General features: G+C 37.3%; 1 protein-coding gene across 5 annotated transcripts in view; it reads right to left on the bottom strand.

Moving 5' to 3' along the window:
• Nucleotides 1-24,768, bottom strand: part of TTC3 (tetratricopeptide repeat domain 3) — a 186,470-nt gene extending 161,702 nt beyond the window's left edge. For 2 of the 5 annotated variants that reach the window (XM_043994921.1, XM_043994916.1), the window contains exons 1-5: nucleotides 24,616-24,768; nucleotides 20,354-20,439; nucleotides 13,451-13,496; nucleotides 12,990-13,140; nucleotides 11,360-11,447 (exon numbers count right to left, since the gene is read on the bottom strand). In XM_043994921.1, coding sequence (XP_043850856.1) covers nucleotides 11,360-11,447; nucleotides 12,990-13,140; nucleotides 13,451-13,496; nucleotides 20,354-20,428 — 360 coding nt within the window. In that variant the 5' untranslated portion in view covers nucleotides 20,429-20,439; nucleotides 24,616-24,768. The remainder of the gene's footprint in view (nucleotides 1-11,359; nucleotides 11,448-12,989; nucleotides 13,141-13,450; nucleotides 13,497-20,353; nucleotides 20,440-24,615) is intronic. The other 3 variants (XM_043994918.1, XM_043994919.1, XM_043994917.1) reach the window with 2 other exon arrangements.
• Nucleotides 24,769-24,783: the final 15 nt, after the last annotated feature.

Raw genomic sequence — 24,783 nt, 5'->3', positions numbered from 1 at the left:
ATACAATGAATGAAACAAGAGGTGAGGACCATGAAATAGCAGGTAAAGCAATTAAAAGATCCTTTGTGTAGATAAAGCAGCAGCCCTGGATTCAGGAGTACTTGAGTTCAAATCTGACCTCAGACACTTGACACTTACTAACTGTGTGACCCTGGGCAAGTCACTTAACCCTCATTGCTCTGAAAAATAAAATAAAATTTTTTAAAAGCTCCTGGGGTCAGCTAAGTGGCGCAGTGGATAAAGCACTGGTCCTGAATTCAGGAGGACCCGAGTTCAAATCTGACCTCAGACACTTGACACTTACTAGCTGTGTGATCCTGAGAAAGTCACTTAACCCTCATTGCCCCGCCAAAAAATAAATAAAATAAAGTAAAATAAAATAAAAAAAGATCCTGGGTACCTTTGGAGAAAACAGTTTCAGCTGGGTGATGAAGTAGGAAGATACACTGTAGAGGGTTTAGTAAAAGTGAGAAAAGGGGAAAGGGAAGTAAAAAAATGTAAATGGACTTTTCATGCCTATCTGAGAAGGGGAGGAGAAAGATTAAAACAACAGCTGACAGAATCCTGAATCCTGAGAAGTAGGGCCAGGACATACCACCTCCTTCCTCGTGGCTAGGCTTTCACCTTGTTCAAGATTCACAAACCGGGGCAGCTAGATGGCGCAGTGGATAGAGCACCGGCCCTGGATTCAGGAGTACCTGAGTTCAAATCCGGCCTCAGACACTTAACACTTACTAGCTGTGTGACCCTGGGCAAGTCACTTAACCCCAATTGCCTTACTAAAAAAAAAAAAAAAGATTCACAAACCTCAGGTCATTCTCTCTACTTTCTCAATGAGTTCAGTGCCTAACTCCCACCCTCATCCTAGGGAACTTCAATATACATACTGATGTTGATATCGCCTCAAATACTCTACCTGCTCCTAACTCCTCAATTTATTCAACTCCATAACTTACTCTTCCACTCCACTTCAGCTAAGATAGGGCTGGCTCCTTGTTCAAAAACTGCAAAATTCTTTTGTCTATTTAAAACTATAAATTAATTTAAATTTTAAAAAAATTATTCCAAAATAGTTTATCATTTTGTCTCTCGCTATGCTATGCTATCCATAATACTATCCATTGTGCTCTCCATCACCACTAACCCTTGCAATCTTAAATACTTTCCCAGACCATCACTTTAGCTCTGTTTCCACTTTCCTCTCTTCCCAATCTGAACACTTTGTTAAACAGGTTTCATTCTCCACTGGCCTTCATCCTTAGATCTCTTGTTCCCTTATCTTACTACACCTTGACCAACCCCAAATAGGATTTATTCCAATCACCTGTGTAGTTCACTCTTACTCACTCAATGCTGACTTGAACTGAAAATGACAATGAGTCACTAAGCATTTATTAAGTGGCAATTTTTCAGGTACTCTGTTAAACCCTGGAAATACAAAGGCAAAAACCTAGTCCCTGCTCTCAAAGAACTAGCTCACATTCAAATGAGGAAAGCTACACACAAATAACTATGTACAAACAAACTACATACACTATACATAGGAGGTGACCTCATGGAGAAGATAGTGGAATGGAGGAGGGACTGGGAAAAACCATGCAAGGAAGGTGGGACTTGAGTTGAGACTTGAAGAAATCCTGAGAAACCATAGAGAAAAACAAGCAGAGAGACAGAAGGGAGATCATTCCAGGAAGCCATCAGGAACAACCAGTAAAAAAGCACGGAGTGGGGGAAGCTAGATGGCACAGTGGATAGAGCACCGGCCCTGGAGTCAGGAGTACCTGAGTTCAAATCCGGCCTCAGACACTTAACACTTACTAGCTGTGTGACCCTGGGCAAGTCACTTAACCCCAATTGCCTCACTAAAAAAAAAAAAAAAAAAAAAAAAAGCACGGAGTCAAATGATGGACTGTCATATATGAAGAGCAGAGAAAAGGTCAATGTCACTGAACACTACAGTATGTGTGGAAGAATCAAGTGTTAAGAAGAAAAGTACAAAGGGGCCAAGTCATAAAGGGTTTTAAAGGCTAAACAAATGATATTTTATTTCATCTCAGAGGTATTAGGGAGCCACTGGAGTTTACTGAGTAGGCAGGTAACACTGATGATTAATTTGACATCTGAGTAGAGGATGGACTAAAGGGAGAAGAAACTTGAGACAGGAAGACCACAAAGAAAGCTAAATGCAATAGTCCTAGCATGAAGTGATGAAGGCCTGAACCAGAGTGGAAGCTGTGTCAGAAGAGAGAAGGGGAATATCCAAGAAATGTTGTGTAACGATTGGAATAACGCCACCTGCTGGATACTAACTGTAGAAGAGTTCTGCCCATGAAGCGAAGGTCTTTGAGGGCAAGACCAGGAGTCTTGTCTTTGGTATCAGGAAGTGACGCTGGCGCGGAGTCTCGGGCTCTTTCCTCTGGACTCTGGTGGAGAGTGGAGCTAGAAATGTGCTCTCCCTTTAATAGATAGGAATCTAGGCCTTTTTCTCTCTCTTTACCAAATTCTTATTCTCCTTAATAAATGCTTAAAAGTCTAACTCTTGCTAAAGCTCATAATTGATTGGCGACCACTCATTAGATATTTTAGACAGTTTAGCTAGAATTTTAACCCTTAACAGATGGCTGACCACGAAGAGGAAAGCTGAACCTCACTTCTGATCTTCCGGTTGGGTAAGAAATTTCCCCTACCCTTTAAACTGCTAAGTACTGGCGCACTGGCTGTGTTTTCCCTTTAAATTTTTTCGAATGGACCTTTTAAACTCCCTAATTACCCAATTTTTTATTTTAGTCTGTTTAACCAGACAAATGGGAGATAAGATCATGTTAATGCTTTGTTTTTGTGGATTTTCTATTTTTCTTTTTATTTTTGTTAAAAGAGCCAGCAACTTACTCACACAAGGAAATATCTCTCCCTCTCCCAACCATGCTTTTTCAGAGAAACCTGAAGAGATTCCGGCAGCTTTTCCCAGTTCTAACAGTAATTGTTGCTTTAATTTTGCATGCCTGGAGGCAATGACCCACCCTCTAGAAGCTTTTAATCCCCTAGCACCTGGAGGCAAAGTGGGGGAAGAGGAATCCAGGCCTGAGTTCAAAATCAAGTCTGATTCAAATTGTGCTGGTCCCTCCCCTCCTCTCCAGACCCCACCCTCTACTCCTCCCATGGCTAAGCCCATTGCTTCCCCTGCCTGGGAAGTCCAGAGATCTAATGCTCATGCGCAACTTTCTCTAACTACATTTGCAGCTTCAGGCTCAGCCCTTCCCCAGCCTGGCTGTGCTTCTGAGACAACTTTAGAAAACCCTTTAAATTCCAGATATGCTCGTTTTGTTCATAATTTTGCTAACCTACTTTTGTCTTTAATTAGTAATCTTATAAAGCATTTGTATGGTGAAAAGACTGACAGACAATATAGAGGGGTTAAAGAAGAAAAACTTAAGCTGAATAAGAATGACAATCATCAACATAGTTCAAGACTCTGCTTCTTTTGCCATGGAAGGATATATATTTTACAGAAATGTAGAAGTAAGCAGCAAGGTATTGATATGAGTATTGGGGATTTTAGATATCGGAATCAAAAGTGTTCTGAATTCACTCAGAGTAATTGTATCAGTTCAGAGGTTACATAGGATTTCTATGCTATTACATCTACATTTTGAAATTAATGGTAATGGGTTTATTTTCATAGAGATTTTCATGCTTTTGAGATTGTGTCTTATACTTAGTTTTTAAAACAAGGAGAATATTTGTAAAAGCTTTTTATAGTCATGTGATCAAGTTTATATTTTATAATACTCTTATTAATATTAAGTTCACATTCATTTAGTCCTAGTTTGAATTTCATTGTTTTTTATTGTTCCATGTGTATTTTCTTCTATTCGTTTATCTATCTAATTTTAAAAAATTGCAAGATGGTTTTGATTTCATAATACAATGTTAATTCTAGGAGTATTGTGGTCCCATATTCTGAGTTGTTTGTTTTTGTTTTTCTCAACTGATTATTTGATCAAACTCTTTAAAGCATTTCCTTGGCAAATTGGTTGCCATGGCAAGTGTAAATTGATTCTAGAAGTATTATTTTTGATAAGCATATTCCAAAAAAAAAAAAAAAAAAAAGAGGGGAACATTTGTAAAAGTTTTCTTTTTTTAAAAAAAGTTTTCTTTGAGATTCTGTTGTGCTTTAACTTGTATTTAAATATGTTCAGATTTTTCAAAAAAGTAATTGTATACTAAGTTAAAAAAAAAGGGGTATTATTTGAAATTGTTGCATAATTATATATTGTGTTCTGAGTCAAGATGTATTCACATTTTTTGCAATCATTTATTATCCTCAATTTTTAAATCCATATGAGACTTGGATTATGGGAACTTATCATTTAAGACATTAATTGCCTTTATTCTGAGTTATCAGATGCCAGTTGGCCAAGATGCCATCCAATCACAAGAGGAATACATGCAAGAGCAGACACTGAACTGTCACATGAGGGGAGACATACATGAAGTCAAGGTATGGCCGAGGGAACGGCTTTTGACAAATGTTGAGGTTGGATTCTCTTGGTTTAATATTTTATTCTCTTTTTCCCCACAATATTGTACAGATGGCTGGAAGTATTGATCCCACCCATCTCACTTCTACACCTGGCTTCTATGCTCCCTCCTATATGCCTGATGCCATGGACCATTTCAATCCCATGCATCTGATTAAGTCTGACTCAGTTTCCTCCAATATGTTCGGTGGCATGGACATATATTCCATCCACCTATTTTAAGCCTGGCATACTGCATGGGCAGTATATATTGCTCAAGTGTAGGAATGCTCATATCTCATCATTTCTCTGTTCTTTTATGGTAACCCCCATAATTATCTCAGGTGTCATGATAAATACACTGTTGAATTTGGCCTTGACATCTGTTACCAATTATATAAGATTTTAAAATTTCTCATAATGGCATGAGGATAATTAGGCAGATGATGCAAAAAGTGATGAAACAAAGACAAAAATTATTTTTAATAATTAATATCGCAGCAATTGTCTTCTCAATTACCCTCCATAAGGGGGGGACTATAGTAATATTATAATTTTAAAGAATGGTTCAATTTTTGTTTTATTATATGTTTCATGTGTAACAACTAAGATTATGAATTCCCTTAGACATGTTTTTGAGAACTTTCATTGTTTGATTTGATTATTGACAAAGCTATTTTAAAGTTGTGTTAAGCTCAATTTTGTAGGAAATTTTCCTGGCTGATTACCAGCATCCACACATCAACCCCTGAAAAGACTTCCATTCCACGACTACACCTAGAGGACATCTGAGAAAAGACTTTCAGAGACTTTAAATGAACAGTTTTGATTTGTTGTTTTTGTTGTTTTTTTTTTTCTCTTTCTGTTATAATATACACCATCTGTAACATGTATTCTCTGCAGAGGCCCTCCCTTTGCAAGACTAATGTCAAAGCGTCGGTTCATGAGGACAAAAAAAAAAATCGCCCCTCTGGACAAAACTTTCCTCTCTTCCTTTTCTATATTGTTGTTCACATATTATTAGTTATCAATAGTTATTATATTCTTTTTACTGTTCCGTCAAGGAAACATTTTGTTTCTTGAGGAACAACAGGGGGGACTGTAACGATTGGAATAACGCCACCTGCTGGATACTAACTGTAGAAGAGTTCTGCCCATGAAGCGAAGGTCTTTGAGGGCAAGACCAGGAGTCTTGTCTTTGGTATCAGGAAGTGACGCGGACTAGTGGGAGGAGGAAGGAAGAGACTGGCGCGGAGTCTCGGGCTCTTTCCTCTGGACTCTGGTGGAGAGTGGAGCTAGAAATGTGCTCTCCCTTTAATAGATAGGAATCTAGGCCTTTCTCTCTCTTTACCAAATTCTTATTCTCCTTAATAAATGCTTAAAAGTCTAACTCTTGCTAAAGCTTATAATTGATTGGCGACCACTCATTAGATATTTTAGACAGTTTAGCTAGAATTTTAACCCTTAACAGTTGCAAAAGGAAAATCAACAGGACTTTGCAATAGACTGTATGGGGAGGGGCAGTGTCATGGTAGGAGGTGAAAGATAGTCAAGGATGACACCTAGGTTGTAATCCTGGGAGACCAGGACATCAGGGTTGTTTTCAATAAGAATAGGGAAGTTTGGAAAAAAGGAGGAAAGATAATAATAAGTTCAAAATATCTATGCGACAACCAGTTTGGGATATCTAAGAGACAAACAACTGCAAACAACTATGTACAAACAGCTATATACAGTATTAATAGGGAAAAAATTAACAGAAGGAAGGCACTAAAGTAAGAGGCATTGGGAGAGTCTTTCTGTAGAAAGTGGGATTTTAGTTGGCACTTGAAGGAAGCCAAGGAAACTAAGAGGTAGAAGAGGAGGAAGGGGAACATTCCAGGCATGGAAGACAGCCTGTGAAAATGTTCAGAACCACAACTGGGAATGTCTTGTTCAGGGAATAGCAAGGCCTCACTGGGTGGAAGAATACATTAGTGGGAAGGGGAGGGCTGTAAGGTGTAAGGAATATTGGAAGGGTGAAGTGTTTCGGGAAACCAGGTTATCTTAGGCCTTTGAATGCTAAACAGAGAAATTTATATTTGATCCTGGAGGTGATAGGGAGCCACTGGAGTTTATTAAGTAGTGGGCTAACATCATCACTTTGGCAACTGAATGGAGGATAGACTGGAATGAAGAGAATCTTATGACAGGCAAACCAGCTGGAAATCCACTGCAATAATCCAGGTATGAAGCAATGAGGCCTTGAACAAGGGTAGTAGAAAGAAGGGAATGTATTCCAAAAATGTTGCAAAGGTGAAATCCACAAGCCATGGCAAAAGACTGAATATGGAGGGTAAGAGGTAGTAAGGAGTCAAGATAACATGTAGACTGCCAGTGTGGGAGAATTATGATTACTTGACAGTGACAGAAAAGTTTGGAAGGGGAAGGGGCTTGAGAAAAAAGACAAGTTCAGTTTGGGACGTGTTGCATTTAAATGTCTAGTGGGCATACAATTCAAGAAGTAAGCAGATGGAGATGTGAAACTGAAGTCAACAAAAAAGGTTAGAGTTATATAAGAACCTTGGCCATAGAGATAATAATTTAATCCCATAGGAGCTGATGAGATCACCAATGAAATAGTATAGAAGAAGAATAGAAGAGGATCCAGGACAAAGCCCTGTGGGACACATACAGTTAGAGGGCAAGAGCAGGATGAAGATCCTGCAAAGGAGGTTGAGAAGGAAAAGTTAGGATAACCAGGAGAGAGGAGAATCCTGAAAACCCAGAGAGAATGGAATATCAAGGAAAAGAGGGTGATGGACAGTGTCAAAGGCCACGGTGTCAAGAAAGATGAGAATTAAGAAAGGGTCAGTAGATTTGGCAATTAGTATGAGAGCATTAATAACTTTGGAGAGAGCAATTTTGGTCAAATACAGTCAGAAGCCAGACAGTAGACATTAAAAAGAGAGAGGAGAGGAAGTGGAGGCACTTATTATAGATGGTCTTCTTAAAGAGTTTAGCCACAAAAAGTAGAAGAGATATGGGACTGCACTAAGGATGGAAGGTTCAAGTGAGAGTTTTTGAGGATGAGTGAACACAGTTATATCTGTAGGTAGCAGGAAAAGTTACTATACAAAGAGATATTGAAGTAAGAAAGTGGAGATTATAGAGGGAAATATGGAAAATATGGGATGGAATGGGATTACTTGTGCATATTACATGATTTACCTTGGCAAGGAGAAGAACTACCTCTTCTTAAGATACAGGGATGAAGGAAAAGATAGTGGCAGAAGACATCAGTCATATGAAATGAGGGGAGGGGAGAGAATAAGTAGCTTTCAGTGTGTGGCCACAATTTTTTCAGTAAAATATAAAGCAAGATTTTCAACTAAGAGGGTGGCGGAGGGGAAGCCATGGGAAGTTTGAGGAGAGATGAAAAGATTTAGAAAAGACAATAAGGCTCTTAAAATTAGGGAAATGAGGGGCGGCTACGTGGTGCAGTGGATAAAGCATCAGCCCTGGATTCAGGAGTACCTGAGTTCAAATCTGGCCTCAGACACTTGACACTTACTAGCTGTGTGACCCTGGGCAAGTCACTTAACCCCCATTGCCCCTCAAAAAAAAAATAGGGAAATGTAAAAGGATTGTGTTATGCAGTGAAAGCTCAGTTGGGATTATATAACAAATTTATAGACCCAGTTATCAGGGTTGCAGTTTCATGATTTTTTACAGCTTTTTTCAGCAGTGTAAGATTAAGAGCAAAGGCAGCAGGTGGTGGGAGTACTCCAAAGTTGAGACTGGCAAGGTATATTTGACAAGCAGTCAAAGGGACAAGGGATTTGAGTGTAGATGACAATACAGAATTGATGTGGCTCACCAAGTGGTCAATATAAAGAAGGAAAGAAAGAGTGCAGTGCAAAGGGGATGGCTTGGAAAAGAGCTGTGGGGTGGAAGGATTTTGTAGGTCATGGTTAGGATAAAGAATGAATTTAGGCGTTATAAGGAAAGATAAAAAACTGCAATGAGTTAAAGGAATTTCAAAGTTCAAGAACATGGTAGTGGAATATTTGTGGTTGATGACAATGTATGGTGGAGTGGAGAGAATGATCATGGAAAGTGAAAAGACTGAGGAACTGGGAAGTTAGGGTGTGTGAGTGAGTATCAACATGTTAATGGAAATCCTCTAATATTAGGGCAGGAATCAGGGAGGAGAGAAAAACTGTGAGCCAGGAACCAAAGTCATTGAGGAAAGGAAGTCATGAAACCATGCTAACTGGGTACATTAAAAATTTATGCTACCTAATTTCAACAGGCCATGTTTCTCTAATAAAGCCCTCATTCCTCAAATATATAAAGAATTGCGTCAAATCTCTAAGAATATGAGCCATTCCCCAATTGATAAATGGTCAAAGGCTATGAACAAGCAGTTTTCAGAAGAAATCAAAGCTATATACTCATATAAAAAAAAATGTTCTAAATCACTACTGATTGAACAAATCCAAATTAAAATAACTTTGAGATACCATGTCACACCTATCAGATTGGCTAATATGAAAAAAAAGGGAAAACGATAAATTTTAGAGAAGATGTGGGAAAACTGGAACACTAATGCACTGTTGGTGGAGCTATAAACTGATCTATCTATTCTGAAGAGCAATTTGGAACTATGTCCAAAAGGCTATAAAACTGCATGCCTCTGATCCAGCAACAGCACTACAAGTTCTGTATCTTAAAGAGATCCAAAAAAAGAAGAAAGGGGGGGGGGGAACTACTTCTACAAAAATATTTATAGCATCTCTAAGTGGTAGCAAAGAATTGGAAATTGAGGGAATGTTCATCAACTGGGAAATGGCTGAACAAGCTGTGGTATATGATTGTAATGGAATACTCTTGTGCTATAAGAAATGATGAGCAGGATGCGTTCAGAAAAATTTGGAAAGACTTACATGAACTGATGCAAAGTGAAATGAGCAGAAGCGGAACACTGTACACAGTAAAGGCAATGCTGTATGATGATCAGCTATGAATGACTTTGCATTATAATGATCTAAGACAATTTCTTCAGACTCATGATGAAAAATGCTATCTACTTCCAGAGAAAGAAATGATGGAGTCTGAATATAGATCAAAGTACACTTTTTAAACTTTATTTTTCTTGTTTGGTTTTCTTTTTTGGTCTGTGTTTTCTTTCACAACATGATTAAAAGGGAAAACTGTTTTGCATGGCTGTAATGTATAACCTGTATCAAATTGCTTGCCTTCTCAATGAGGGGGGAAGGGGAAAGAGGGAAAGAATTTGAATGCAAATTTTTTTTAAATTAAGGTTATTTTTTACATGTAATTGGAAAGAAAATTGGGAAAATAAAATAAAATCTCAATTTCTATAGGAAGTCATTCCCAAACCCTGAATTCTAGTTTTTATTATTTCCAATTTATCTTATATATAGTCTGTCCATGGCTGTTTGCATGTTGTCTCCTCTATTAAACTATGATCTCCTTGAGGGCAGCAGGGGCAGTCTTTTCACTTTCTTTGTATCACCAGTGCTTAACATAGTGCCTGGCACATAACAGACACTTAATAAATGCTTACTGACTGACTTGTCTAACCACTCCTTCTCAATCCACTTTGCTGGATCATTATTCATATCATATCCCTTAACTGATATAGTCAAGCTGTCCTGGCCTCCTTTCTCTCTACATTCTCATCTCGTGATCTTATCAACTCCCATGGGTTGAATTCTCTTTATGAAGGTGATTCGTAGCCCTCATCTCTCTCCTAATTTTCAATACTGCATCACAAGCTGCCTGTTAAGACATTTCAAACTGTAATGTCCCATAGGACATCAAAGTCAACATGTCCAAAACTGAACTCATTATCTTTCCCTCCAAACCAACTTCCAAACTTCCCTTTTACTATCATGGGCACCACCATCTCCCAGTCACCCAGCTCTGAACCAGTATCATCTTTAACTCCTCCCTTTCAGTCAGTCAATCTACATAGCCAATTATCTGGCAAATCTTGTTATTTCTTCTGTAACATTTCTCATATGTGTTCCCTTCTTTCCAGAGATAGCTGCCATTCTAGGTGAGATTCTTATTATCTCTAGCTTGGACTATTCCAATAGCCTAATTAATATCCCTGTCTCTAATTTCTCCCCACTCCAGTTCACCCTCCAAATATCTGCCATAGTAACTTTCTCTAAAATATGTCTAATATATCACCCACTCTGTTCAATAAACTCCAGCTGCTCTCTATTATCTCTAGGATCTAATATTAAGTAGCATTTTAAGCTCTTCTTACATATTATTTCTTCTTATTCACAGACACCTCTGGGCCCCACCTCCCCATTTTACTATCCAGCCACATTGATCTACTTGCTGTTGCTCACACACAACAATACTCCATCTGCCATCTTCATGCTTTTGTACTGGATGTCCTCCTTTCTTTGAATGCTCTCCCCCTCCTTATTGCCATGTCTTAGAATCTCTGACTTCCTGCAAGACTTGGCTCAAGTGGAATTGTTTGCAAAAAGCCTTTCTGTACATGCCCAGTTTCTAGTACCCAATCCTCTAAGGTGGGTGATTTTATATCTACTCTGTATATATAACATATATGCTTATTTATATACATGCTGTCCCCATTACAATCAGCTCCTTGAAGAACTGTTTTTGCTTTTTTTTTTTTTTGTATTACTAGTAGTTAGCACAGGTCTGGCTAACTGATGATAAACAACTGAAATTATTATACTGATGTACACTGATGTGACTGTCAGAGACATACTAAATTGTAAAGACCTAGTTCTAACAAAATATATCAAGTTATGAATCCTTGCAATGGATCCCCAAATGCCACTTACCACAACTTTCTTTGCCAAATCCACAATGTCTTCCAGCAATTCAATATGCTGCAGTCTCTTCAAACTTAATTCACAAGTACTAGCGCTGCTTAAATAAAAAGTTGTATTAGAAATGGGTAAGATTTTATATTGCCTGATTCTGAACATTGGTATTAAAATTCAACTGTATGTAATAAGAGTTGACATTTATATAGCATTTTAAGGTTTACAAAGTGATTCATAGACTTTATCTCATTTGATCCTCTGAGCAAACTCTGACCAACTGAGCAAACTATTAACCCTCTTCTGCATTCTCCATACTACTGATGATTATTTAAAATAATAATCCACAAGCTTATCTTTTCATGACTGAGAAATTTTAAGTTTCAAAAAAAAAAATTAGAGCTACCGATTAGGAACAACCTTAAAGATATGAACAGTTTATATCTAAAGACTAAAGTAGAGGAATGATATGAAATAACCAAATGCAATCCTTCTATCATACTTAGCATTGGTAAGATTTTTATTATGAAGGCAGTCTTGGTCTTCTTTTAAGAGTTATATGGGCCAAGACGATCCCAAGGAACTAATGAGGAAGCTTACTATGCACCCCCATAGAAAGAACTGATAAAAAGAACATTTGTGGATTGTACATATATAACCTGGTTGTGATCTTGTGGAGGTGGGAGGAAAGGGAGAGAGGGAGAAAAATCTGGAACTCTAAATCTTATGAAAATGAATGTTGAAAATTACCCTTACATGTAACTGGTAAAAATAAAATAAATGTTTGTTGCTAAAAAAAAAAAAAGAGTTATATGGGGGGCAGCTAGGTGGTGCAGTGGATAAAGCACCGTTCCTGGATTCATGAGGACCTGAGTTCAAATCTGACCTCAAACACTTGACACTTACTAGCTGTGTGACCCTGGGCAAGTCACTTAACCCTCATTGCCCCCCCCCCCCAAAAAAAAGAGAGACAGAGATTACTGTCAAGACTATATATGGGTAACAAAAATGATTAAAAGAATGGAGGTAGAGGGAAAGTTAGGTGGCACAGTGGATAAAGCACTGGCCCTGGATTGAGGAGGACCTGAGTTCAAATCTGGCCTCAGACACTTGACACTTACTAGCTGTGTGACCCTGGGCAAGTCACTTAACCCTCATTGCCCCACCAAAAAATTAAAAAAAAAAAAAAAGAATGGAGGTAGAACTGATAAATCATCACTGCATTCAAGTATGTGAAAGATTAAGAAAAACAGGATGCTAAACGGTTGTTAGAAACGACTTTTAAAAAGAATAAATTAAATAGAATTAAGGTACAATAAGTATTTTAATCATAAAAGAATAAATACAAGCCTGTGAGGGTGATTAAGTAATATAGGAATGGGTTACATAATCTCTGTACTTACTTTTATTTAGATATTTTAATATATTTTGTTTAATATGTTTAAATATAAACATTTAAATTTATTTAGCTACTTATATGTAGCAGATATCTAACTGGAACTTGTATATTTAGGACTGGAAATAAGTATATGAACTAAATTCTCTCAAGCTTTTTTCTCCTTTTAGGACTCATTTTTCAGGAAAACAACATTTTCTCAAAATTAAAATAAATCAACAAAACTACATGAATAACACATGACTTGCTTACCTGATATCTATACAAGGATGTAATTGAGATACCACAGGATTCTGTTCACGTTGAAAAAGAAGCGGCCAGAAGATGTATATTTTAATGACATCACAGTAATCTCGAAGGACATGAAGTGGCTTACTACACCAGATTTTGCAGATATCCAGTTCTTTATTAAAAAAATATTAAAATTAATATTGCTAGGCTTTTTGTGTAGAAAAACGTAGGCCATAAGAACTAAAAACATAGATTAGAAAGTGACAGGAAATCAGTCAAAGTGAAAATATATCTCCATCACTGTACATGAGCTAGAAGTACTCATTGTTCAAGATTTTTTGGCAAGTTATTTTAAAAAATAACTTGAGATATTAAATGCAAAATAATTATGACACCACACATGAATGTGGATAGATTTTATTAATTCTCTTATAATACCATCAGTGAAAAGAAAGCAAAGGTTCAAGTGCTAAATTACTCACCTAAATTCGCCTTAACTTGTGAATATTTTCTGGGATATGCACCACCCTGAAAAAAAGAAAATGTTTTGTTGCTCTTTGGTAAAACATAGTAGTATTATTCAATAGACCAGTAAACTATAAATTAGCTACACAAATGAACCTCTGGGTTAGGATACTTCTTTCAATCTACCAGTCACCAGATTCTTTTCCAGTAGCTACCATGCTTCCTTCTACAATTTTCAATTACCCACTTTTGGTAAAAAATACAGTTATGACCTATCATGTAAATGGGTTACAACTCAAATCCATTTCTGTCTCTACTCTGATTATATAAATATCTTAATTTTTAATCTATCACATCAGTCTTCTGAGAAATAAAAATGCAATGAAGTTAACTATGGCCAACATAGCACAATTCTTGTCCTATTTTTCAATTTTTATGACACTATTAAAATTTGTTTTTATTCTGAACTTAAAACACCAAAAAATAGAGACTTCCATGTAAACAGAACAGAAAAGTACTTCTATTACAAATCCATGGAGCACCATTTCAAACATTTGCTATTCTATAGTATATAGAAAATAAGTATATAATATATAGCAAATTCCTCACATTACTTTCAAAACTGTCCTTGATTTTTCTTCCTTTTTAACTTCCTTCTGTTCTCTACTATGCATTAAGAAATTTCAATGACCATTTTTTGGTATCACTATTGCTAATCTTCTCTCCACACCACCCCCATGTCCCCAATTAAAAACCAAGACACAAAAAACAAAACCCTTATAATAAATAATATAAATCTACACTGTGGACGCATCCAAAAATATGTCATTCTGCACAAATGCTTCACAATAGGTTCTCTAGAGATATGGTTGGTGATTTCATGAATCCAAATTTTTAAATCTTTCAAAATCATTTTTATGAACAATATTGTTGTCATTATATAAACCCTTCTAGTTCAGTTCACTTCATTCTGTATTCAGGATTCTCTGCAATTGTTTCTTTAACCACTTCTTATGGCACAATAATATTTCATTAAATTCACATACACAATTTGTTCAGCCATTCTCCAATTGCTGGGTACCCCATCAGATCCAAATTCTTTGGGGGGGGGGCTGTGTGTGTGTGTGTGTGTGTGTGTGTGTGTGTGTGTTTAATTCAAGAAGTCTGTTTTACTTGCAGCTCTTTCTTTTCTTTTGATTTCACTTTTCTTTTCTCTCTTTAAACTCTTAGAACAGAGCCAATCCATCACTAGGATCTCTGTTTTTCTTATTTTACTTCTTCTGTAGCTTATGAAGAAATTAAGGCTTTAAGGAAAGAGACGTTTGTTGCTTCTCCTACCATCAGAAGGTTAGTACCATGTAATCATACAACCCCTTGCAACTGCTCCAATATTTACTTTTCTAAGTTTCTCTAGACACAAATTTATATTTCAAAGTTCCTACTCAGCTCTGGTCTTTTCATCAGAAATGCTTGGAACCAAGTCTTCCATTTAAGGAGTCATCAAATTATGTCAAAACCTTTTTGTATGCCTAGTGAGCTAAGAACAGTTTTTATATTTTTAAATAGTTTTACTATAACACAGCCATGCTCATTCAATTATATATTGTCTATGAATGCTATCAAGCTACACCAGAGTTGAATAGTTGTAACAGAGATCCTATGTGGCACTCTCATTGCTTTTCACAGGGACTCAACTCGCAACAAATTGCTGTGATGCAGTTATAATTTGACATTGTTTTAAGTGTCACCTGCATTACTTCATTACGAGGTGTAACAATTGGAATGATGCCACCTGCTGGAGACTTACTGTAGGAAAGCTCCACCATGAGAAGGTGCCTGAGGGCAAGACATGTGGCTTTTCTTTGGCGTCAGGAAGTGACATTTGCTTGTGGGAGGAAGAGGGGGTGAGGCTGGTGCTCCAGCTCTCTTTCCCCAGGACTCTCATGGAGAGCGGGGCAGAACTGTAGCTCCCCAAGATAGATAGCTGAATTTAGGCCTCTTTCTCTTTCTCTTCACCAAATTCTTATTCTCCTTAATAAATGCTTAAAAGTCTAACTCTTGCTAAAGCTTATAATTTATTGGCAACCACTCATTAGATATTTTAGACAGACTAGCTAGAATTTTAGCCCCCTACATAGGGTATACCTATTATGTCAAAACAAGAAAAAAGAAAACTTTGATTACAATCTTTTGAGCTCAGGGCCAAGAAAAACCACCCTCAACCACTATAATCAAACACTAATTGGCTTTGAAAATTATTTTTTGCTGCAGACTTCATAACATTTCTTAATGAATCCAACCTAAAATTACAAGGTAAAAAGAGTACTTATACACAAAACTTATATTCAAGTCAATTTAATAACAATGTTATTTAAATCACAAGTAGTGACAAGTTGCTTCATACACTTCCCCTACTGTCAAAAATTAAGACACAAGATCTGCTTTCCCATACAAATTTGTAGTGAATATATTTCCTGAGCTCAAACTACAGTTCCAGCTGCTTTTTTTTTTTTTGGAACTTGATACAAGTATAAAAGAAATGAAAAGACTATTGGGGGGGGGGGGCAGCTATGTGGCACAGTGGATAAAGCACCGGCCCTGGATTCAGGAGGACCTGAGTTCAAATCCAGCCTCAGACACTTGACATTAGCTGTGTGACCCTGGACAAGTCACTTAACCCTCATTGCCATGCAAAAACAAACAAAAAACAAAAACCTATGTCTATTTAAATGTATAACTGAAGAACTTTTACCAACCTTCACCTGGAAGTGATTAATCTACAATGTAATGACTTTCAAGAACCTAATAGTATTATATAAATGTCTTCCAAGGGACAAATATGTTAACTATTACATGCCCACAGACTGATATCCGTATTTGCCAGTACCTATCTATGTGAAAAGACATTTTCAAAGATGAAATACATAAAATATCATTTTAGATCAGCATTAACAGACGAACATCTACAAGGGATTCTGATGACAAGGAATAATAACTCTGAATACCAATTAAGTGAAATGTCATAACCCCTCAAAAAGAATTCCACTCTTCTCATTAGTAGACCTGTATTACAAAACAAACGGTACACATACTATTATATTTTGAATTTTATAATTTTTTTTTTTGTAAATTTGTTTTCTTGTTATATAAGTATCTATGGAATACTCTCAATTTTGCCTACTGGCCCACAAAGCCAACAGTATTTACTATCTGGTCCTTTACAGAAAAACTTTGCCAAGCTCAGATCTAATCCACTAAAGCGCCATTTTCCCCCAGTAGGATTATACTCAGTTTTGCCAGCTAAGTTATTTGTGGTGTAAGCCTAGATTTTTAGGTATCTCTAGAGCTACAATAATTTTTTAGTATTAGTTTTTTTTGTTTGTTTGTTTGTTTTTAGTGAGGCAATTGGGGTTAAGTGACTTGCCTAGAGTCACACAGCTAGTAAGTATTAAGTGTCTGAGGCCAGATTTGAACTCAGGTACTCCTGACTCCAGGGCCGGTGCTCTATCCACTGCGCCATCTAGCTGCCCCTAGTATTAGTTTTATATTAGCTTTTTGGAGTTACTTATCACTCCAGTTTTAGTTCCTGAATTTGACCTTTGTGACAGGACCAGGGTTTTCCCCTTGCTGCATTGTTGGGTGGGCTCATTGACCATTCTAGGTCTCATCCTTGCTCCCTTCAGTTATGTGCTTATATCTATCTACTTTCCAAGTCTAGGGCTATCCCTCTGACCCCAAATATTTGATATTCGGAGCACTGAACCTGCAGGGCCCTCTATTGCTCCTCAGGACAGAATGCTATGGACCTTGAAGCCCATCCTAGGATGTTCTTGGGGGTACCACTGCTCTCCCTGCTTCTAGACCAAGCGTCATACAAGCTACATGTGTCTATGGTCAGGTTCTGGTTATTCTGGGAGGCTACTAGCTTGTTTGCCTTTTCTGGCATTGCTGGTGTCCCTTATTCCTATTGCCCATGAGCTTCTGGCTGCATATACACACATGTATGTATGCATATTAGAGACTACATGTGTATATGCATTATGTATGTGAATTTGTGTATGTATGTGTATATATATGAGAATATATGAGAGAAAATATATGTGTGTGTATATATATATTAGAGAAGGTCAAACATCCATCTTAGCTGGAATCCTGTTTCATTTTATACATACATACACACACACGAGGAATATGTATGTATATATATTAGAGAAGGTCAAGCATCCATCTTTAGCTGGAAGGCCCCATTTCATTTTGGGGGGGAACACGGGGCAATGAGGGTTAAGTAAATTGCCCAGGGTCACACAGCTAGTAAGTATCAAGTGTCTGAGGCCAGATTTGAACTCAGGTCCTCCTGAATCCAGGGCTGGTGCTTTACCCACTGTGCCACCTAGCTGCCCCCTCATTTTTTTATAATGTACACACACATATGCATGTACATGTGTAATGAAACAGGGGATCCCAGCTAAGATGGATGTCTGACCCTCTCTAATATATACACATATATATTCTCTAATATATATGTGTATATATTTATATTTACATACATATGCACACACATATAAACAAAGATCTATTTCATAGTCATTGCTCTTCTACCGAAATTCTACTCTGCTGTTTCACTGTGGCATAGAAGTGGTCTAGGGTTTTCAAAGCTAAGGCTAATACAGTATAAACTCTGGCTTCCCACCAACCCAAAGATATCTGTAGTCTGAGATTTAGCCTAAGTTTGGAGAAGCTTAATACCAGGTTTTTAGCTAAAAAATGAATAGAAAGCTCTATCACCTTCCAGAGATCATCCAAAATAAATCACAGAGCTTCACTATGAACTGGAGAATAAAGTATCCATCCACAAAGAGAGAAAAAAATATCACAGCTCCTTTAAGTACTCAAGTAAACCTTCAGAGATCTAAATTCCATACTGAAGAAACGCCTCTAGGAGCTCTTATGTTTCTGCAATAGCAGAATGCAGCAGTAGCAGAATGCAAGTACACAAGAAGGGATTATTGGAATTATTGCTTGACTACAGCTACCCATAAATATTATGAATAAAACTCAAGTACCATCCAATCAACAAGAATTTATTAAGGGCCTGTGATGTGACAAGCTTGTCACTTAAGATACAAAGATAAAAATGACAAAGGTCTGCCAGCAAGTAACTTACAATTCTATCAAGGGATATAAGATGTATATATAAGTATACAGAAAATAAAGTATAGGGTGAGGGGGGCACTAACAGCTGGAGATGATAAGGAAAAGCAGCTAGGAAGTAGTACATGTCATTTGTCCTTTCTTCCTCTCATGCTTCTATTGGGAATTTCTTTACTTCTATCATTAAATCTCTTCTAATCAGAGAGGACCAATGATTTTCATAACTGGCAGATTTAAGGAAAAATTTGATTTCTTATAATTTTCATATTTACCATATGAACATACTTTCTCTTCTACACAAAGCTGCTTTTAATTTCTACCCTCAATATATACCTTTGCCAATAATTAGTTAGAATAGATAAAATGCTGAAATTAGAATCAGGAAGACCTGGGTTCCAATCTCACCATACATTTAATAGCCTTGTGACCCTAGACAAATTATTTAACTTTTCTCAGCTTCAGGTTTCTTTATCTGTAAAATGGCAATAATAATAGCACCTATCTCAAAAGGTTGTTGTGAAAAGAGGAAAATACTGGGCATTGGAGGGGATGCGGGAAAATTGGGATGCTAATCCACTGCTGGAGTTGTGAAAAGATTTAACCATTCTGGAGAGTAATTTGGGACTATGCCCAAAGGATTATAAAACTGAGCATACCCTTTGATCTAGGAATACCACTGCTAGGTTTATATCCCAAAGACATCCCCAAAAAGAGAAAAAGACCTATTTGTACAAAAATATTTATATCTGCTCTTTCTGTGGTGGCTAAAAATTGGAAATCAAAGGAATGCCCATCAAATGTGGAATGGCTGAACAAGCTGTGACATAGGATTGTGATGGAATATTACTGTAATATAAGAAATGACAAATAGGATGATTTCAGAAAGGCCTGAAAAGACTTATGTGAACTGATATAGTGGAGAGAGCAGAACCAGGAGAACACTATACATAGTGACAGCAATATTGTTCAATGAAGAACTGTGAATGACTTTATTCTGAACAATACAATGGTCCAAGATAATCTCAAAGGACTAATGGTAAAGCATACTATCTACCTCCAAAGAAAAGACTGATATTGATTGAGCACAGAATGAAGCATGCTATTTTTAATTTTCTTTCATTTTTTATTCAAGTTTTCTTTTTTTTAATTATAAAAGCATTTTATTATTTTCCAGTTACATGTAGAGATAGTTTTCAATATTTGTTTTTATAAGATTTCTAGTTTCAAATTTTTCTCCCTTCCTCCCTCCCCAAGACGGCAAGTAATCTGATATAGGTTATATATGTACAATCACATTAAACATATTTCTGCATTAGTCTTGATTCAAGTTTTCTTAAACAAAATGACTAATATAGCAATGTTTTTCATAGTTGCACATGTATAACCTATATCTGATAGCTAACAGCTTCAGGAAGAGGGAAGGGGAGGGAGGAAAAGAGGGATAGAACTGGGAACTGAAAGCTTTAAATAAAAATGTTTATTATTATTATTTATTATTTTTACAAAAGTTGTTATGAGGATCAAATGAAATAATATAGGTAAAATGCTCGGCAACCCTTAAAGGACTATATAAATTCTAGCTATGATTATTTCCATAATACTCTTCACTTTTTAGTTTCCATAATCTCACATTCCTGATTTTTTGGGCAGTTCCTTCCCTTTTTCAGATTTCTCTTCAAAAGTAGAGATGGCATTAAAAATCATTCATTCACTCACATTAGTTTTGAATACGAACTTTAAAATGTATTTGATTTTTAAAAAATTCTCACCTGTTCACAGCAAAGTTTAGTAATGCGTACATAACTGCTGCCAATTAAATCTGCTTCAGAGCACGAATTGTCCATTTTGCATGATCCTAAAGGCCAGCAAAAACAAATATAAACTCCAAATCAGTGAAGTGAATAGAAATTCTGAGTGTGAATCTTATCTTTGTCATAATCAAAACAATAGCAGAGACAACCACTAGTTTTTAAAGAGTACCTGAGCCGGGTAGAGGGTAGTGTAGTGGGAAAAGCACTGGCTCTGGGAAGCAGAAGACCCAGGTTCAATTTTCAGCTACGGGTTTCCAGTTAAATGGCAATATGAAAAGTTGTAGAGGAGCCCAGACTTCCCATCTATACCCCAGTTAAGGTAAAAGAATACCAGACTATAATTACTACTAAGAAAAATGCAAATTAAAATAACCTCTATCCTAATACTCAGTGAACAGCAACGGTGACAAAAACCAGGAATAGTTAATGTTGGAGGGGTTGTAGAAAGTCAGAAATACTAAAACATTTTTGGTGGAGCTGTGAATTGGTACAACTATTATAGAAAGCTATTTTAAATTATTTGAAGAAAGTGATAATAAATGTTCATACCCTTTAGCCCAGACAAAATAAAAGACAGAAAGGCTCAATATATATCAATTTCATGACTGGAATGGAATATTGTTTTACTGTAAGAAAAGATGAAAATGAAAATACAAGGAAGTATGTAATGACTCATGCGAACTGGTGCAAAGGGAAGTAAGCAGAGTAAGGACAACAACATGTACAATGACTACAACAACATAAATGGAAAGAACTGAAACTGAATGAAGAGAAATTATAAAGAACAAGGGTGGTCCACAAAAGAAATGACAACTCCCTTTACTCCCTTGTAAAGGTCCACAGGCGTGAAATATTGCATATAGGGTTAGCTTTTTTGCATGTTAATCAGTTCTACTTAACTTTTTTTTCTTTCTCTTTTTCTTTTTTTTCTCAAGTACTGTTATAACAATGACTCTGGAGGAGGCAGTGGGAGGAATACAGGGAGAAATCAAAGCGATTGCAAAAACAAAAGACAGCAATAAGAATCTATTTTTAAAAGAGTAACAGATAAAATAAAGATAAAGTAATTCAAAGAGGGATTGACTGCCCAATCCAAGAGTGTGGAAGGGGATGGAACCTGGTTCGGGTACAAAATCCCAAATCAAGACTTGAGCCTGTACATAAGTAAACAGAAGACACTAAACACTATGAAGATATGTGATCTCTGGGGGCAGGTAGGTGGCACAGTGGATAAAGCACCAGCCCTGGATTCATGAGGACCTGAGTTCAAATCCGGCCTCAGACACTTGACACTTACTAGCTGTGTGACCCTGGGCAAGTCACTTAACCCTCACTGCCTTGCCCCAAATAAATAAATAAATAAATAATAAAAGATATATGATCTCTGAAGAGATGTCTAAGAGGTAAACCCAGAGGAGACTACACAGGTATAAGCAGAAACCTAAAAAAACAAAAAAACCTTGTTACACAAAGACTACAAGAATACCATAATTAAGAAAGAGATTAAAAAAAAAATGAAACAAGCTCTCTGGAGACAAAAAATCAAAGGAGAATGAGCTTAGAATAGAAGGTGGAAAACCTTATCAAATAAATAAGGGTTCAATAAGAACTCAATGACTTCAGGAAACAAAAAGAAATATTTAGAACAAAACCAAAAGGATAAGAAAAAAAAAAGGTAAGGTAGTCTTTACCTTACATTTGTAACATCAATCAATAAGCATTTATTGAATACCTACTATGTTCCCGGTACTGTGCGCAAGGAAAGGCAAAAGATAATCCTTGCCCTCATTGAGCTCACAATCTAATGGGTGACAACAAGCAAAGAAATATGTACAAACAAGCTATATGTAGGATAAATAGGAAATAATTAACAGGGGGGAATTCACTGGCATTAAAAAGGATTGGGAATGGCTACAACATAAGAAAATGTAAAGAATATATCAACCTCTCTTTTTAACCTTATTCTATTTTTATTCTAATTCTCTTTCTAACCTTATTCTTATTCTTATTCTTATTACTCCCTCCAAGAACTCTACAGTCAAACAGTCCAAAGTATTTAAGCATTTACTACGTGCCAGGAACTATGCTAAACACTGACCTCAAGGACTGTACATTTTAATGGAGGAGATAACACTGTAAATAACTAGACACATACAAAATATGCACTGAATAGATGAAGTTAATCTGAAAGGGGACGGTTTCAGCTGGGGTGCTGGCAGGAGGGGGAGGGAAAAGCCAGTTATACTGGCCTAAAAGCTGTGTCTCACAATCAATATGTGTTCTTTCTCTGTGGCTTTGTACAGGTTATCTCCCACATTGAAATGTCCCCCCTTCTTAGCTTATCCTCCTGAATCTCTGGTTTCCTATTCAATCTAAGTGTCACCTTCTTCAGGATGCCTTAAGCGCTAGTACTTTCTTCATCCCCTCCTAAGATTACCTTTAATCTTTTTTAATGTGCTCTTTAAATGTAAAAAAGTGTGTGTTCTTTGAGAATCTCCAGTACCTACCACAGGCACCTTTAAAAAAATGTTTACTAATTAATTGAGGTTTCTTTCATTAATGGCATACACCAATACTCCATCAAAGAATGGCCTTGACCTAAGATTCTGAAAGGCCATGCCTGTAAGGAGCTTTATCTATTAGATGCTACAAAGGTGAAAAAGCTTCCAAAGTGTCAGCCTTTCAAAGTTCTGAGGGGCTCCCTATTAAGTTGCCAGGGAAGAGAATAGAGATAGAGACAAAGATAGAGACAGAGACAGGGATGGATGTATTTTTGCTATTGCTTCTCTTAGCCATCTACTAGTTAGTGAAGACAAGATTATTCATAATGATAAAATCACAGATCCTTTAAATATTGGGGTATGAAGTTTACAGAAGCTTTCTGTATCCTCTACTGATTTACTATGAAAAAGAATCCACACACTGTTCTCATATTGATCTGGACTTTTTTTCCTTCAATTTTTTCCTTCAATTCAAAAAGTACAATATTTATTGATTTATTGATCACCTATGCATGGATCACTGGGGATTTTTGTTTGTTTAGATCTGTGAATTAATAAATATAGGAAACTTATCTTATGGAAAACTCCTTTCACTGATGAATGGTGATTGGTCTGTAACTTTATAAAGTCTTAGAACTTAAAAGTTTTTGTATAACATTGAGAAATTAAAGGACTTCTTTATGCCTATGTAGCTAGTGGGTAATAGAAGCAAGATTTGAACCCTCTCTATCGAACTGTCTAGGGATAAAGCTGAGGATACTGTGCCCCAAAGAGGGGGGGGGGAGACACAATAAACACACCAGCTCCCACCCTCAAGGAGCTTACACTTCATCTGACTTCAGTTGTGAACACTGACGTGCTTTTTTTTTTTTTTTTGGTGAGGCAACTGAGGTTAAGTGACTTGCCCAGGGTCACACAGCTGGTAAGGGTTAAGTGTCTGAGGCTGGATTTGAATTCAGGTCCTCCTGAATCCAGGGCCGGTGCTCTATCCACTGCGCCATCCAGCTGCCCCCTGACATGCTTTTAAAAGCGCAAATCTCTGATTACAAGTTAAACAAACCGGACCTAATTTGCATCCTTATCCCTCTAAACCATTTTCATCATATTCATCTAATTTCCCATGTCATACTTACATATTATATACCATCGGGCAATTCTCCCAACTCAACCACCTCCTTAATACTCACCCGGGGGAAGGGGGAAACGTTCAAAATACGCGGAGGAGACTTGGGAAGGAAGAGAGGAAGAGTAAGGGGTCGGGATAGAAATGGATGCCCTGTCTTGAAGATTTTATTTCTTGCCAGGCGTTATTACTCGGGCAGCCTGACTGGCCTGAACATAACGGCCTCTCCCACAATAACAAGTGGCAGAGGAACATTTGCATTTGCATTTGCACACACAAATGGGGATGCACAGACGACGGGCGTGATGATGGAAAACGCAGGTAGAGAGAGCGCACACGCCACACACAAAGACACGTAGGAGGGAAATGGAGGAAAGAGCAAAAGGGGAAAGACACACAGGGCACATACACGCAGGCAGGAGGGGCACCTACACATATAGAAAGGAAGGGTGTGTGCAAAAACACACAAGTGAGACAACACTCACTGCGGGAAGGCCACAAGCGGGCAGAGGGCGGCGTCGCCAGTACACGGACGCGCATATGTGTACATACATCCATACATATATAGACACAAAGACACACACACACACACTCACCGGACCCACACGGGCGAGCTTTAATCCACGTCCAGATTCAGAAGCAGCTCTCGGTCCAGAGTCAGCCGTCAGCACCACGTCACTGAAATCCAGAGCAAGGGAGGGAGAGCAGCGAAGAGAGGAAGCAGCCAGGCGTCACGTGGGCAGCGCGCAGGCGCGCCTGGCCCC

This window comes from Dromiciops gliroides, chromosome 3, assembly GCF_019393635.1.
Source record: "Dromiciops gliroides isolate mDroGli1 chromosome 3, mDroGli1.pri, whole genome shotgun sequence".
NCBI classification, from domain to species: domain Eukaryota; kingdom Metazoa; phylum Chordata; class Mammalia; order Microbiotheria; family Microbiotheriidae; genus Dromiciops; species Dromiciops gliroides.
This window is presented reverse-complemented; position numbering and strand designations above follow the sequence as displayed.